At 42.5% G+C, this 16,046-nt stretch overlaps 2 protein-coding genes across 2 annotated transcripts in view; both read right to left on the bottom strand.

Moving 5' to 3' along the window:
- Positions 1 to 9,951, bottom strand: part of polr1a (RNA polymerase I subunit A) — a 91,091-nt gene extending 81,140 nt beyond the window's left edge. The window contains exons 1-6 of the mRNA XM_084041418.1: positions 9,763 to 9,951; positions 8,669 to 8,777; positions 6,200 to 6,295; positions 5,877 to 6,029; positions 4,621 to 4,734; positions 3,493 to 3,578 (exon numbers count right to left, since the gene is read on the bottom strand). Coding sequence (XP_083897544.1) covers positions 3,493 to 3,578; positions 4,621 to 4,734; positions 5,877 to 6,029; positions 6,200 to 6,295; positions 8,669 to 8,777; positions 9,763 to 9,839 — 635 coding nt within the window. The 5' untranslated portion in view covers positions 9,840 to 9,951. The remainder of the gene's footprint in view (positions 1 to 3,492; positions 3,579 to 4,620; positions 4,735 to 5,876; positions 6,030 to 6,199; positions 6,296 to 8,668; positions 8,778 to 9,762) is intronic.
- Positions 850 to 1,965, bottom strand: LOC311033441 (hsp90 co-chaperone Cdc37-like; the record flags this gene model as incomplete). Its single annotated transcript, XM_084040952.1, has 1 exon — positions 850 to 1,965. The coding sequence occupies one exon, from the start codon at positions 1,963 to 1,965 to the stop codon at positions 850 to 852; it is 1,116 nt and encodes a 371-aa protein (XP_083897078.1).
- Positions 9,952 to 16,046: the final 6,095 nt, after the last annotated feature.

Raw genomic sequence — 16,046 nt, forward strand, 5'->3', positions numbered from 1 at the left:
AGCTAAGGGGTCGTTGGCCTGAAAAACGTTGAAGACCCCTGATCTATTCTACACTAGCCTCGGAAACCCAGCCTTTTTTTTGTTTCAAAAGAAAAAAGTCTGGGCGAACGGTGCAGGAACGATGGTCTTAGGACCTTGTTAACTCCTAACCAACCAGAGAGCAGAGGGGCGTCGCTCTAAATTTGGTGACGTCAGCCTGCTCCGTGCACAGACCGGGGGGGGGGGGGGGGGGGGGGGGCAGGCGGGGACATAGATTGGTGAAGCAATCGGAGGACGCGGCTGCTCCGGGTGCCTGGGTTTGGATCCGCCCTTCGAGACCATGGATTGCTCTCGTTCTCTCAGTCTAATTCTACACAATCATCCTACCTGATGCAGAACAAGTGAGAGCAGCACGGTGAGCCTATAGTTATGACATCAGCACAAACCACAGGTAACGTTACAGATGGCAACAGAGAGGATGCTGTGATAGTCACACCACAGGAAAGCATTTACCAAAACAGTCGTCATTAAAATCAGGGTTGGTCATTCGTCATTTAGCCTCGATCTCCAGGCTTTTATTTCCCTTCGCGTTTTGCTCGGAAATAAGACCCTGGACCAGCCTGTTGACGTTCCTGGCATAGGAATTGGGAGTCAACCTTTCATTTCCCCAACCAACCAGAGTGCAGTGGGCGTCGCTCCAAATGTTGTGACGTCAGGGCTCTCAATGCTGCACATTGGGGTAGGAGGAGGGGCATGGGGCGGGGCGGGGGCGGGCGCACAGATCGATGAACCAATGGGAGCCCACGGATTATCTCTCCGGAGATTTCGAACCCGCCCCTCTATACCAGATATCAGACACGCTAGGGCAGCCTATTCGTCATTCATTTTCTTTCGCTTCCTGCTTCCTCTTTCCCCGTAGGCGTCATCATCCCCTTCTTTGTCACTGCCATCACCATCGTCCACCCTGGAGTTAGGGACCCAGAGCCCCAACTCTATGCATCTCTTCATGTCGGCCTCGGCCTCCGCCTGCTCCATTCTGCTGATCTCCCCCTGTAACATGCGGACGTCTTTCTCGTCGAAACACCACATCTCTTCTGGCATGGACTTGTAAATCTCCTGCCGTTCGTCGTACTCCTCCTCCGCGGCCTCCACTGTGAGGCTCTTAGCCGTGTCGCGCACAAGCTCTTTGAAGGACTCCAGCTCGTCGTTGAAAGTGTCCTGTTCGCACGGATCCGCGGCTTTAATCTTGGCGAAGAATTGACGGAAACAGCCGCGGGGGTCCACCTTTGAGGCTTTGGCCAGCCTCAAAATGAAGTGCATGACCACAGTTTGATGAGCCACTTGCTCCATGAACGCGTGTTTCTTCTCGACTTCGAGGTCGACGCACATGACAACCAGGGAGTTTGCGGTCTCCACGCATAACAGATGCGGGTTGTCGGAAAGGTACTTCTGGCTATCGTCCCACCGTCGCATCAAGGCAAAATGTTTGATATTCCTCTCGTACCTGATGGTAAAGATGGTAAACCTTTCGTCTCTCTGCTCTTCGGTCTCCTCGTCACCACTTTCCGTCTTCTTGATGTTGACCACGCTCTTGCTGAATCCGTCTCTACTGAGGGTGTCCACGTTCCACGGCGTCTTCTTCTCTTCCTGCCGATGCGCCGCCACTTTCTTCTCCCATTCCCGCTCCTCTTGTTTCAGCCTCTTCTCCTCGGCCCGTGCCTTGCTCAACTCCGCTTCGACGGCGTCACCCATCGCCGGGTTGGCGGCGAGCTGCCCCGTTTTCTTCTGTGCGTCTGCCAGCTTGCGCTTGGACTCGGCGAGTGTCTTCTCTAAGTCTTCGCCCTTCTTCTGAAATACTTCCATTCGCTCCACGCGTGCCTGGTGTCTCCATCTGAAAAGGCTCGGCGTGTCGATGTTGGGATGCGTGACGTCTTCGTCATCCGAGACCTCGATGTGGTCCCACGCGCTGTAGTCTATTCTGGACATGATGCTAGCAAAGCTGCTAACGAGGATAATCACGTTAGCTCGCAAGGTTGTTCTGCTCGTCTATGTCAGTGGTATAAAGGTAAATAGTGATACATGATGTGTATAGTGGTGGCACCAAGCGCCCTATGAAAAGTAACTCACTATACAGAGACTTCCTCTGTTTGGCCAAAACTGCAGCTTCTCGAGGAATTCCAACACATTTCCACTTTGAGGTCAATACGTCATCAATAGGTCATCAATATGTCATCAATACGTCAGGACGCAGCATCTGCTTGCATTATCCTACTACTTTAACCCATTAAGACCTGGAACTGTGTCATTTTTAGATTTGAGCTAAAAAGCATTATTTTACACTTTGGGCTATTCAAAAATAGCAGATATACAAGCTCATAGCGCGGAACCGAGTGCCGCGCTACGAGCTTGTAGATCTGCTATTTTTGAAAAATCGTGAAATATGTGTGCAAATCTTTGAATATATATATTTTTAAAGCGAACATTTTTAACTCAAATCTTTGCTTCTGGGGGGGTCCCTGGAACAAAATATTTTGATGGGGGTCCGCGGCCAAATACATATGATTTTGGGGGTCCTTGACATGAAAAAGATTGAGCACCACTGATATAGAAACATACGTTTTTCAGAAAACTGTTGGGATTTAGGAGACATGTAGAACCGGCTTCAGGTCTCAATGGGTTAATTGAAATTACCTCCAAAATATGTCAGGGGTTGGTCAACACACAAACACTCCACTTGCCCCGAAACTTGTCCCAGACTGTTGATCAGAGCTCTGGCTATAATATAGGCTTCTTTGATGGCGAGAGCCTTCAATGTACTTACATATTGTACGGTTAATATAAAAAACCACATTTCCTACTATATCTTAACATTTTAGCCACAGCAGCTTTCCTTCTTTCTGGCCGCAGTATCTTTTTATTATTATTTAAAGAAAAGATACATTCGATTTTATATTACATTATATCAAAACAAACTAAATATTTAGGGGCCTACTCTCGCAATATCCTCACGCCACACAGGTTGAGAAATACTGCCATGTACTACTACTGTCCAGTGGTGGGAAACGTACTCACATGTTTTACTTAGTAAAAGTATCAATACTGCGATGTAGAAATACTTGTTCAAAATGTTACTTGAGTAAAAGTGCAAAAGTATTGGCATGAAAATATGCTTAAAGGATCAAAAGTAAAAGTACTAAACGCGTCTCATCGCGACACGTTGTGAGCTTGTAGATCGGCTATTTTCAAATAACCTAAAAATAGGGCTAAACTGGTTAATGTATGTTTTATAATGTAATCAGTTATATCGGCAAAGGATCTAGTAACTAAAGTTTTCAAATAGTTGTAGTGGAGTAAAAGTACAATATTTGCCTCTGAGATGTAGTGGAGTAGAAGTAAAAGTACTGATAATTGGAAATACTCCGGTAAAGTAAAAATACCTCATAATTGTATTTAAGTAAATACACTTAGTTACTTTAAACCACTGACTAATGTCATGCGTCATCCTGCTCTTACCCGCAGTGCGGACATTTCCTGGTGCTCATGTAGACCCTCCAGAAGTTGTTTATCAGGCTGCATTTCTTCTCAACCAGGTGTTTAATCTGAAGACAGACAGACAGACAGACAGACAGACACACAGACAGACAGACAGACAGACACACACACACGGTCAACTTTCCTGAGAAATGATATTCGAATATATTCGAATATTATTATTATTATAATTTATTTCATTTTCTTTTTACAGAAACAATACAAAAAACAATGTATCGAGTGCTCAGATCCAATAAAACATATCTTTTGTTTGTTTTTATAACTTGATACATTGTTTTTGTATTGTCCCTGTCAAATAAACATTAAAAAAATAAAAAAAATCCAATATTAATTTTCATACTCATACATATTTTCCCCATATTCGAGGAATATTTGATATTCGAATATTAATTCACCAGCCCAAGCTCACAACGCGTCGCGGTGCGACGCGTTGTGAGCTTGTAGATCGGCTATTTTCAAATAAAATCTTGCGTGGAAATTATAATAAGCAGATCTGGCAACCCTACTAACCACTGAAGGCATTAACAATAGCTGTGTGACGAAATCATAACTATATTGGATCCATTGGAACACAATCTGATCTCCGCGTGCTATTTCTGCTTTTTTTTGAGTGGTGCCGAAGGCAACCACTCCTATACGTGGCTTTGTCTGTGTGTCCGTATGTATGTATGTATGTATGTATGTCTGTATGTCCGTGTGTCCACCAAGCTAACATTGGTCAAGCTTCACGTGACACGTGACAATATGTTGAAAGGGTGTGCTTTGATTGGCTAGCGAGACGCATGACGAAATAGAGCCCTATAAATAGGTTTGTCACTTTGAAACATTGATAACATGTTTCAAAGTGACATCAGTGCCATCAGCCAAGCTAACATTGGACATGTTAGCTTGGCTGATTGAACATGTTAGCCAAGCTAAGCAAGGCACCACTCACTTCACACAGGGCGTGATTTTTTAAAAATATTTGAACATTTTTCAACATGGAGACGATTATGCAAAAATAATTGCGATTATCTCAAATAATTGCGATTGGACAATTATGTAATAGTTGTGACAGGCCCACGGCGACAACGAGAACGTCGCACTGACCGCTTTGCCGTTGCAGGCGTCTTCTCTGCTGGTCGTTCCGATGATGCTCTGTGTGAACTCCTGCAGCACCTTGCTGATCTCATCTCCACTGGCCTTGGCGTTCACCTGCAGGAACTAACACACACACACACACACACACACAAACAAGTCAAGTCAAGTCACCTTTATTTATATAGCACATTTAAAAACAACAGAAGTTGACCCAAAGTGCTTTACAATCATAATAACATAATACAGCATAGTAAAAGAAAACATAAAGCAATACCTAAACAAAAACACCAAAGATAGAGAACACGAAAGTAATACAAAAAATAGAAAATACATTCAATGGCCATGGGTTAGAATTTACCCTCAGACTGAGCTGAAGGCAATGGAGAAGAGGTGGGTTTTTAGGGTGGATTTAAACCTTTCAATTGTGGAGCTGGACTTAATGTGCAGTGGTAAATTGTTCCAGAGTGTGGGCGCAATAACGGAGAAAGCCCGGTCACCTTTAGTTCTGAGGTTTGTTGGGGGAATGTCGAGGGGCATTTTGGAAGATGACCTAAGAACTCTGAGGGTAGGAGGTGCAGAAAATAGGTCAGAGATGTACTGTGGCGCGAGGCCATTTAAGGCTTTAAAAACAAAAAGTGAAATTTTAAAAACAATGCGATGTTTCACTGGTAACCAGTGCAGTTGGGCCAGAACCGGTGTAATGTGCTCCCGCATCCTAGTTCCAGTCAGGAGTCTAGCAGCAGAGTTTTGGACCATCTGCAGACGGGAGAGAGTAGACTGAGCCAGCCCATGGTATAACGAGTTACAGTAGTCCAACCGAGAGGTAATAAAAGCGTGGATGACTGTTTCCAGGTCCCTATGAGTTAAAATGGGCTTCAATTTGGCTATGGTTCGTAACTGATAAAAACTACTGCTCACTACACTTGAAATTTGTTTATTAAAATTCAAGGAGGAGTCCAAATAAACACCCAAGTTTTTTATAGTGGTGTGCAAATTGGCAGAGAGGGGGCCGAGAGCGCTTTTTAGGCCAGTGATGGACACACACGCACACACTCGTGTTCTATTCAGGTTTTTAACTAGGGGTGTGCCGATACACTAATTTCACGATACGATACACGATGTATCGAAAAGCCGGGTGATAGAGAACAGGGCGATCTTTTATTAAACCACGAAAAACTACAATTACATTGTTTCCTTCGGTGGCAGTCAGTGAACTCTCATTTAAAGTAATTTGACCCCCCCAGTCCTTCCCCTTGAGCCCCCACCTGGTTGAGGACATGCTCTGCCTGGTAGACATCTTGTAGCGGAGCTCCGTGATCGAACAGCTTCATCTGGCTGAGCAGCAGGTGGACGGCAGCTCTGGGACACGTCAACATGTGACACGACAGACACGAGCCACGCACCAACAGGTAGAGTTTCTGATGGGAGAGAGGAGGGGAGGGGAGGGGAGGGGAGGGGGAGGAGAGGGCAAATAAAAGGCAAGAAAAAAAAGAGAAACGATTAGATAGGTTTAGGGTTATTACCATGTATTACCATCATTGGTGTTGATTATCTGGTTATAAACAGGTGTGTGCGTGTGTGCGCTTACGTCAAAGAACAGTGGGTTGTATACAGGTAGTGGTAGCTCCACGTGTCCCAGATGTCCAGGGCAGTTGTTGTAGTCCTGACAGCATGTTGAACACACCTGCAGGACACCAGAACACATGAAACGAAAACAGCCGATCTTAAAAAAAAACATCTTGCGTCACTAGTTTCACTGCAAAATGCCGGCATATGACGGAACTATGAATGAAACATACAGGCCTATTAGGCCCATTAAGATTTTTGACACATTTTCACCTCTGCCCAAAATAGCAACGGCAGGGTTAACGGTTAAGGCCATGGGGACACAGAGGCCTCAGCATGAACAACAATTAGAGTTGTTCCAGTATCGGAAAAGCTGCCGATGCTTAAAATGCTGGTATCGGCGAGTACGCCAGTACTGTACTATTACAATTATTATTTTACTAACTTGTAGCAGCACTAACTATTATTAATGGAATTTGGATTCATTCCTAGATAAGTGGTTCTCAAACCTTTTAATTTCAAGGACCCCCATAACTCTGAGAGTGCACAAATGTGGGTCCATTTGGTTCCATTTTTTGTACACTCAGGGTCGGTTGCACCAAGAGGGATTAATCTTTAACCTAGTTTAAATCAAGGTTTATCTATTAATCCAGTTGCACCAAACTTTAAACCTAGTTTCCACTAACCAGGTTTAGTTTTAAACCATCCTTTAATCTTGGTTTTCATTTTCACAGTAAACCTGGATTAATGTTAATCCTGTTGCACCACTACTTTAAACTCCAATTTAAATGTCAGTAAGGGATTAATTCTAAACTTGCAGTACAGGCGGTTTAAATGTAAACATGGCAGCATATATCAGATGGCTTCATGAAAACGAAAGAGTAGCTCAAAGAAAAATAAGGGACCGTCTAAATTAATAAGCTTATATATCTGTTGTTTTTAGCGAGCGTCTCGTTAAAGCCATTATTTTTGGCTGCAGGAGATATTTTTTAACACGCCTGCCCACATTATCTCAAAAGTGAATAAAAAAGTAATTCTAATGATATTTGGCTCAAGAGAAGAAGTATTCCTTTTTATTTACAGCGCAAATCCAAGATGGCGGACACACAACAAAGTTTAATCCATGAAATAATCACTGTTTAAAGTTTTAATCACAGGTTAAGGATTTAAATCACAGATTTGTTAAGCAATGCTTAAAATTAAGTGGTGCAACACAACTCGAATTAAAATAAATCCTAGATCAACAAATCTTTGATTAACCCTAAACTAAGCTTTATTTAATCCCTTTTGGTGCAACCGACCCTCAGCGTTACAGACCTGTAAGGGTCCATTTGGAACCCCGTCAAGGAACCCAGAGGTCCCTTTGAGAGACACTGTCATGGATTCTTTTAGAATACCCTTCTTAACATACATTGACTGTTTTTGTATGCCTTTTGTTATTGACCTGTGTGTGAACATATAAAATAAAAAAACCTTGAACAAAAAAAAAAGAATACCCTTCTTGCTTTAAATAAGCTATGAAAAACAGAAAAATAATTGCATAATAATCAATCATTGAAACAAAGACAATATTTCGACACTTTAAATAATTAATAATTACACATCACTATATTTCCTATAGCAACGTATATAATTATCATATAATATATTAATATATTTCATTACCATATTAATTCTATACATTTTCTTAAATTTGCAGATACAAATACCCATTTTTAAATCATTTTCACGACTAATCCATATTTGTATCGCTTTTGCAGATACACATTGTTTTTTTTATCTTTGTTCTGGCCTTAGTTACTTTAAGCATATTTGTTCCCCTCAACCAATACCTGCTCTCTTGTGCCTGAATTTCAAATACAGTTCAAGTGCCTGAATGGACAGAACGTGAGTGCTGGCTATCATTTCTTATTGTCTACGCTTATGACTATTTAACTCTTTAAGACCGGGAACGCATCTGTGTAACCACTTAAACCATTATTTTATACTTTGGCTATTTTTTTTTTAATCTTGAAAATGTGTGCAAATCTTTGAATATATATTTCTTTCAAGCAAACATATTTTACTCAAGTATTTACTTCTGGAGGGGTCCCTGGAACAAAATATTTTGAGACGGTGGTCCGGCTAAATACATATCATTTTGGGTGGTCCTTGACATGAAGATGTTTGAGCACCACTGATTATAGCAACATAAGGATTTAGAAGACATTTGTAGAATCCCTAGAAGCTAAGATTTGAGTAAAAATGTTCGCTTTAAAACATATATATTCAAAGATTTGCACACATTTTCACCATTTTTCAAAAAAAATAGCAGATCTACAAGCTCGTAGGGCGGCACTCGGTGCCGCCCTACGAGCTTGTATATCTGCTGTTCTTGAATAGCCAGAGAAATCTTAAAATGACACAGATGCGTTCCAGGTCTTAATGGCTACGCGGTAGTAGTTTAATGGCTTAACAGACATTAAAACGTTCTCCATATCAAAAATGTTACCTCTTTGCTGTCGGCCGGACCCAAGGCCAGGTCGTACAGGCCGTTAGCGGCTACGTTCCCGACACCGTCCAGGAACCTGAAGTTAGTGACCAACTTAGCACTCAGGTCTCTGTTCAGGAAAACGCATGAGAAAAAGCAATGATACACATGTGGTCGTCATGGTTACAGTAGCTTCGTTTTTTTCAATATTAACGGAGAGAAACTGTTTGGAAATCTGTAGGGGGGGGGGGGGGGGGGGGATACAAATACAAATCTAAATGTTTCTACTATGACATTCCCAAAATAGGGTTGAATGTCATTAAAAAATGTTTATTTAGGGTATAAGATTTGCCTCTGAAAATGGGAAATAAGTGAGCACAAAATATGGATCTAGCAAATAAAAACTCAAATACAAATGTCATAACTTTCTGTAATAGCTGTGTGTGTGTGTGTGTGTGTGTGTGTGTGTGTGTGTGTGTGTGTGTGTGTGTGTGTGTGTGTATATATATATCAATAATAACGTGTCACAAAATCCCAAGGCACACAAGTTGTGTCTGAACATGCAACATACTAATAATCAGTTTGCCATTTTTTCCATCAACACACTTTTGAGCACACACTACAGCAGAGCAGCACACAATATTATCAAACCGCACGGAATGTTGGGAAAGAGCCCCACCTTGTGACAAAGCAGAGGTACTACACATACATTCCACTGCGCCACATACAGTGATATTATGCATAATACAGTTCAGAACATCATTCATGTGTGTGTTTATCTGTCATGTTATGTAAATATGATGTATATGCCTCTCTATTGGGACATTCAACAAAGTGGTCTAGTGAAACAAAAATATATAATTATATATCATAACTTTGTGTGTGTAACTGTATATTAGTTGTCAAACAATCGCGAGACAGGCAGACATGTGTCTGGACTTGTCTCGCGCACCGACAGACACACCGTTTGTATTCCGCTGCGCCACATACAATGTGAATGTGCATTGTATATCAACAAAACACACACGCACGCACGCACACACACGTTGTTTATGAACTGTGTGTGTTGTGTTGTGTTGTGTTGTTTATATAGCATTGAAGCTAAGCTAACTCACCTTATCTCCTGGGCAGTGTACATGCCGAACGACATGCTCTCCAGGCGCCTCCATGGCACCTCTTTACCGAACAGCATCTCCACAAAGCAATAACGATAATAATAATGTTTTATAGGATTTAACGTATGAATTAAGTCATACTTGAGCGTCAGACAGCCTCACACACACACTGTCCTCTCTCTCTCACCACACGTGGGTTCCACAGTGTAGAAGAGAGTATCGTGACGTCACTCTTTGAAGCTGTGTTCCGTGAGCAGAAATAACGGAGCAGAAATAAGACTTCCGGTTGACGATATCTTCAGAATAAGAGTACCCTCTAGAGTAAAAAGAAACCATTGAAAATCATTGAAAAACGGTTCATTTGCACATTAAAACTATAAATTAAGCATTTAAACAAAGCTATATAACACATATTATGTTTCTGTGTAACAAAAACGTTTTTTAAAACATTAAAACATTATCTAAATGGATAAATGCTGTTCAAAGGACTGCATAGCCTATACAAATTGGACACTGGACCGGAGACGGCTGCCGATGCCAACACTTGTGACATACACACGCGTTCGGGGAGACCCCCTCTACAACGCCACACTCTCCGCTAAGCGGGAGAGGTGTAAAAAAAAGTGTGGCGGACCGTCCAGTGAGGTCAGAGGTCAGAAAAGTGCCCTTTTCTGCCATTTTCAGACAATAGGGGACACTGGACCGGAGAAGGCTGGCGATGCCAGCACTTGTGACGTACACACGCGTTCGGGGAGACCCCCTCTACACTGCCACACTCTCCGCTAAGCGGGAGAGGTGTAAAAAAAAAGTGTGGCGGGCCGTCCAGTGAGGTCAGAGGTCAGAAAAGTGCCCTTTTCTGCCATTTTCAGACAATAGTGGACACTGGACCGGAGACGGCTGGCGATGCCAGCACTTGTGACATACACACGCGTTCAGGGAGACCCCCTCTACAACGCCACACTCTCCGCTAAGCGGGAGAGGTGTAAAAAAAAGTGTGGCGGACCGTCCAGTGAGGTCAGAGGTCAGAAAAGTGCCCTTTTCTGCCATTTTCAGACAATAGTGGACACTGGACCGGAGACGGCTGCCGATGCCAGCACTTGTGACATACACACGCGTTCAGGATTCTTCTTGATTCTTGTTCAGATTAGTTCCAGAGTTCTCTTTGAAAATGTCACACATTTTGAAATGGCTCCACATCCATTACCTGATAGAAGAGAGTTGCAGATTTTCATGGAACTTGGTAGAAATGATCTCTAGGCTGCCCTATAAAATGGCTCAAGGTCACTATCATAGTCACAGTCAATGTTACATCAGTCATATTGATCCTGTACCTGGCCTGTAGACCTGTTCGCAATTTGGTGTTAGGGGAATTTCTCACCTGAACTGAGTCAGTGGGTCCCTAGACATGAAAAATCACGGAGGTGCTTGTCCGCCAGAGTGGCACGAATGGCGCAATGGCCAAATCAAAAATGGCCGCCATCGACTATGATGAAAATCCAACTTTTTTGTTTCTGAATGTATATGCAAATGTAATACCTCCATTTTGACTAATTGTTGTGTGTGGAATTCATTTCTGATATTGTTATGACCATTCTGGGTGATTTTGACCTTGGAAGGTCATGGTCAAGGTCATTTTGTTATTCTGAAGACCTTGGCCATAACTTGGCCATTGTTAGGAGTAAAAACAGGTGCAATGAGTCTTATCCAACTAATTCTGACATTTAGAATTCTTTTCTGATATTGTTTTGACCATTAAGGATCATCTTGTCATTGAAATATCAATGTCAATGTCATGTTTCAATAATTAAATTACGATTTTGTACTTTACTGTGCCTTTTATTGTATTTCCTTTCTTAATAATTTGTTTTATTTACAGCAAAAGACATACATGAGAAAAGTAATTATAAACTTCACCCTTTAACTTTTATTTTAATTGGGTTTTGAATTTAGCAAATAAGACTGTATAGGAATTAATGTCATGATCTGTGTCTGTTCTGTATTTCTGTTGTGTTTCTAGTGTTCTTTGTTAGTAGTTTTAGATAATGTTTTACTTTTTTCTTGTGTTCCTTTGATTTTGAAGTATTGTGTATTCCTTGTTTCTTAGTTGGTGTTTTACTTTACACCTGTGTGCCTTTTATTTTGTAGTATGTTAGTGTCTCAGTGTTAAACGGCAGCCATTATGTCCGGGCTCTCACTGGGATGCTGATTGTGGAGGATGTGATCAGGTCGCTCCAGTGGGAGATGTTCTGGTAACACAAGGACAAAGCTGCATATCCAGTGCTAACACAGGTAGAGGCACTGCACACTACGCTAGCTGCAAATCAAAGTTGCCCAGAGCAGTTTGAGGCCCTGATTGGACAATTGGAGAAGTTGAATCAGGACTTTCTGGAGTTTGAGAAGGAGTGCGAGGCCAAGTCAGAGCTCTGCCAATTCTTTGGAGTTTGGCTAGAGTTGGTGGCCGTCATCAAGAATGCTGTAGTCTCTGAAAGAGAAGGAAACTGGGATCTACATGCGGCTACTGTCGAGGACTCCATTCCAATCTTTGCAGAATGTGACTGCATAAACTACCTGCGTCATGGCTCATGGTATCTTGAACAAATCAAGGTGCTAGAGTTCACACATCCTGAGCTCTACCGGCGCTTCTCTATAGGCCAGTGGGTTGTTCAGGGTCAACCAGGCTGGTTCTGCGCTGTAGGAGGTGACATGAAGGTTGAGCAGACCATTCAGCGAGTGTCGAAGGGTCCAGGAGGTCACTATGTAGTAGGAGCCACACACAATGCCAATTCTGTGGCAGAGTTCGAGCTCTTGTTCCACGAGATTGGGTCAATCACCAATGTCCTCAACCTTCTCACCAACAACCACACCATGAAACACACAGAATGCCATCTCCAGCATGCATTGAGTACCACTCGGCGCCTAACATTCAACCGGAATGTGTCGAAGCTGCTGGACTTTGTGCTAGAGCGTCAGAATCCATACTAAATAATGGTCAGTGTGCCTGTGCTACTGCACAATCTGCTCACAAAGCAAGCTGGGGTCAAGCGAGGGGTCGCTCCACGCTTGCTCAACTGTCTCACAAATGGGGAGCGTGTCTACAGCTCATACAGACAGGAGAGGTTAGTTGAGAAGACCAAGAAAATGAGCACAACCATACCAAAGCGGAAGCTACCGCAGTTCAACGAGCAACCGAAGAAGACACCAACAACCATTCTGAAGGAGCAGAAGTTAGTGTCATCCAAAGACATGGCCGAGGCACATAGGAGTATGGACATTGCTAAGGAGCGGGGCATGAACATCCGGGAGGTCTTTACTCATGATGTGCTCTCAGCATCTCCCCTGTTTGAAGGTGACCTTCCAGCTCATGTCAACAAGTCAAAACTTGTCAGTGAAATTGAGCCTGACCTTGACCTCACCCAATGGAGTCCAAAGTCTACTCTTGCCACTCATGTTGTGGTAGACTTCATGTCGAAAATACGGCAGATGCCACTAGCACAATTCCCTACTTTCGGTGCTGTCATCAACACCATCATCGGCTCAACATTATCCCTCTGTGAAGAGCCAGAGTTCATCCATCTCATACTTGATTCCTACATTGAGATGTCTCTAAAGGAAGGGGAGCGCATGCGGCGCACAGACTCAAGAACAGGAATCGACATCATTGGCATTAACAGAGACACACCTATCCCTCAGCAACTTGACAAGTTCTGGGCATCTGAGGAGAACAAGCGTAATCTCCAGCTGCTAGTTCGGGATATGGTGTGCAGTCGAGCCTGTGGCAATACTACCATCATTGTCAGCTCTGTTGTCTCTGAAGATGAGGTGCTCCCAGCAAAGGCAGCTGGTGGTGAAGAGATCCCAGACCTCTTGAACTGGATTGAGGAGGCTGATACCAGATTGGTGGTGCATGTGGACTGGGCTGTTCGTGTGAAACAGAGCAAGAGAGTTATCATAGTCTCCAATGATACAGACACCTTCGCATTACTGCTGTACTACACCCCATACTTCCAAGCACTGGGGATGAAGGAGATCTGGCAGCAGTATGGCACTGGTGAGAAGCGGCGCATGCTTCCACTGCATCAAGCAGTCTCTCATCTTGGAGCACCACTTGCCAAGACAGTGATCAAGGCGCATATCCTGACTGGGGAAGACTGCATGAGCAAGGTGGGGACCAAACATGCAGCTATGACTTCTGACCCAGTACAATATTTAACAAACTTTGGAGAGGCAGACACCTTGACAGAACAAGACACAGCATTGGCAGAGAAGTACTTGGTACGTGTCTGGGCAGGGGCTAGGTCAAGTACAACTGCTGAGACGTTTGATGACCTCAGGGTAGAAAGCTATACCAGTGCCAGTGCTGGAATTGATGCTCTCCCTCCCACAAGTAGTGTGATCAGAGGTCACATAAAACGAGGTGCTTTTCTGGTGCATAGGGCTTGCCACCTGCTTGTGACGGCCAAGGAACCTGAGGCAAGACTAGAGGCAATGGAACATGGATGGGAGGAGCACTTTGGTACACTCCTGCCATCCAAATGTCTGAAGTTCCGTGCATTATATTCTGCCATGGAAAACAGGAAAATCCTTCATGTAAAAACCCATCACACTAAACTGTATGCACACATATATGCTGCACTGTAAGAGAAATTATACAAAAAAATAAATTTGATTTTGTCTTATGATTTTATTTGTATATCACTTTTATTTTCATGTCTTATTTTCTAATTAAAGCACCCAATTCAAATAAAAGTCAAAGGGGGATATTTAGAATTGGAACATTTTTCATGTTCATGTCTTCTGTTAAAAAAAAGAGAAAAAAAAGAAAAAGATGATCCTTAATGGTCAAAACAATACCAGAAAGGAATTCTAAATGTCAGAATTAGTTGGATAAGACTTATTGCACCTGTCTTTACTCCTAACAATGGCCAGGTTATGGCCAAGGTCTTCAGAATAACAAAATGACCTTGACCATGACCTTTCAAGGTCAAAATCACCCAAAATGGTCATAACAATATCAGAAATGAATTCCACACACCACAATTAGTCAAAATGGAGGTATTACATGTGTTTAAACACTCAAAAACAAAAAAGTTGGATTTTCTTCATAGTTTTCTTCATAGGTTATGGCCAAGGTCTTCAGAATAACAAAATGACCTTGACCATGACCTTTCAAGGTCAAAATCACCCAAAATGGTCATAACAATATCAGAAATGAATTCCACACACCACAATTAGTCAAAATGGAGGTATTACATGTGTTTAAACACTCAAAAACAAAAAAGTTGGATTTTCTTCATAGTCGATGGCGGCCATTTTTGATTTGGCCATTGCGCCATTCGTGCCACTCTGGCGGACAAGCACCTCCGTGATTTTTCATGTCTAGGGACCCACTGACTCAGTTCAGGTGAGAAATTCCCCTAACACCAAATTGCGAACAGGTCTACAGGCCAGGTACTGGACTATATCTCAGGAACGGAGAGAGACACAGAACGAGATGTTGGTGTGTGCCTTTATTAATGGTATTGACATTTTATACTGATGTCAAACTGGGAAACTGAAATAGAAGCAAGGCTTGTCCATAGCCATGTCTGTTTTGTGGGAGTATCCACACATATCTATCAATAACTGGTCAACGCAACAGTACTGTATACACAGAAGATGCTTTAAAACTTCCTGATGATATTCTGTGGCACTTCCTGGGACTTGCATCCTCTTCCAAAAAGCCAATGAGTAGGTTTGATTTATTATGTAGTCATAAGGAGGTGACATCAATAGAACTTTTTAAAAGGTATTTTATTTAATTTGATACGTGAAGTCACAGCAGTAGATTGGCTAATTTCAGCATGCAACCAAGTGTAAAATGTAGCATTACGACGCCATCAAGGCCCGCCAAAATACATTTTTGACGACAAAATCAACTGTAGATTTAGTCGACTAAAATCGTATTATATTTAGTCGACTAAAACTACACTAAAACAAACATTTAAGGTGAATAAAATATGACTAAAACTAAATTAAATGTTATTCAAAAGACTATGACTAAAACTAAATAAAAATTAACACTGCATCACAGTGACATGACAACAAGTAACCTCAGTCTGTGATATTAATCTACAATTTTTTGTGTTAAATTGTGACTGTAGCCTGAATGATCAGCGGTCAATTGTAAGCAAGAACAGATTGTTATAATTGTAAGTAAGTAATAGTAAGTGCCACGGCAAATAGCTGTCTCGTGTCCAGCGCCCAATTTGTGAAGTCTATGCTCTGAAAATGGACCGTTTTCTGGC

This window comes from Gymnoscopelus microlampas (assembly GCF_963454915.1).
Source record: "Gymnoscopelus microlampas genome assembly, chromosome: 18".
NCBI classification, from domain to species: domain Eukaryota; kingdom Metazoa; phylum Chordata; class Actinopteri; order Myctophiformes; family Myctophidae; genus Gymnoscopelus; species Gymnoscopelus microlampas.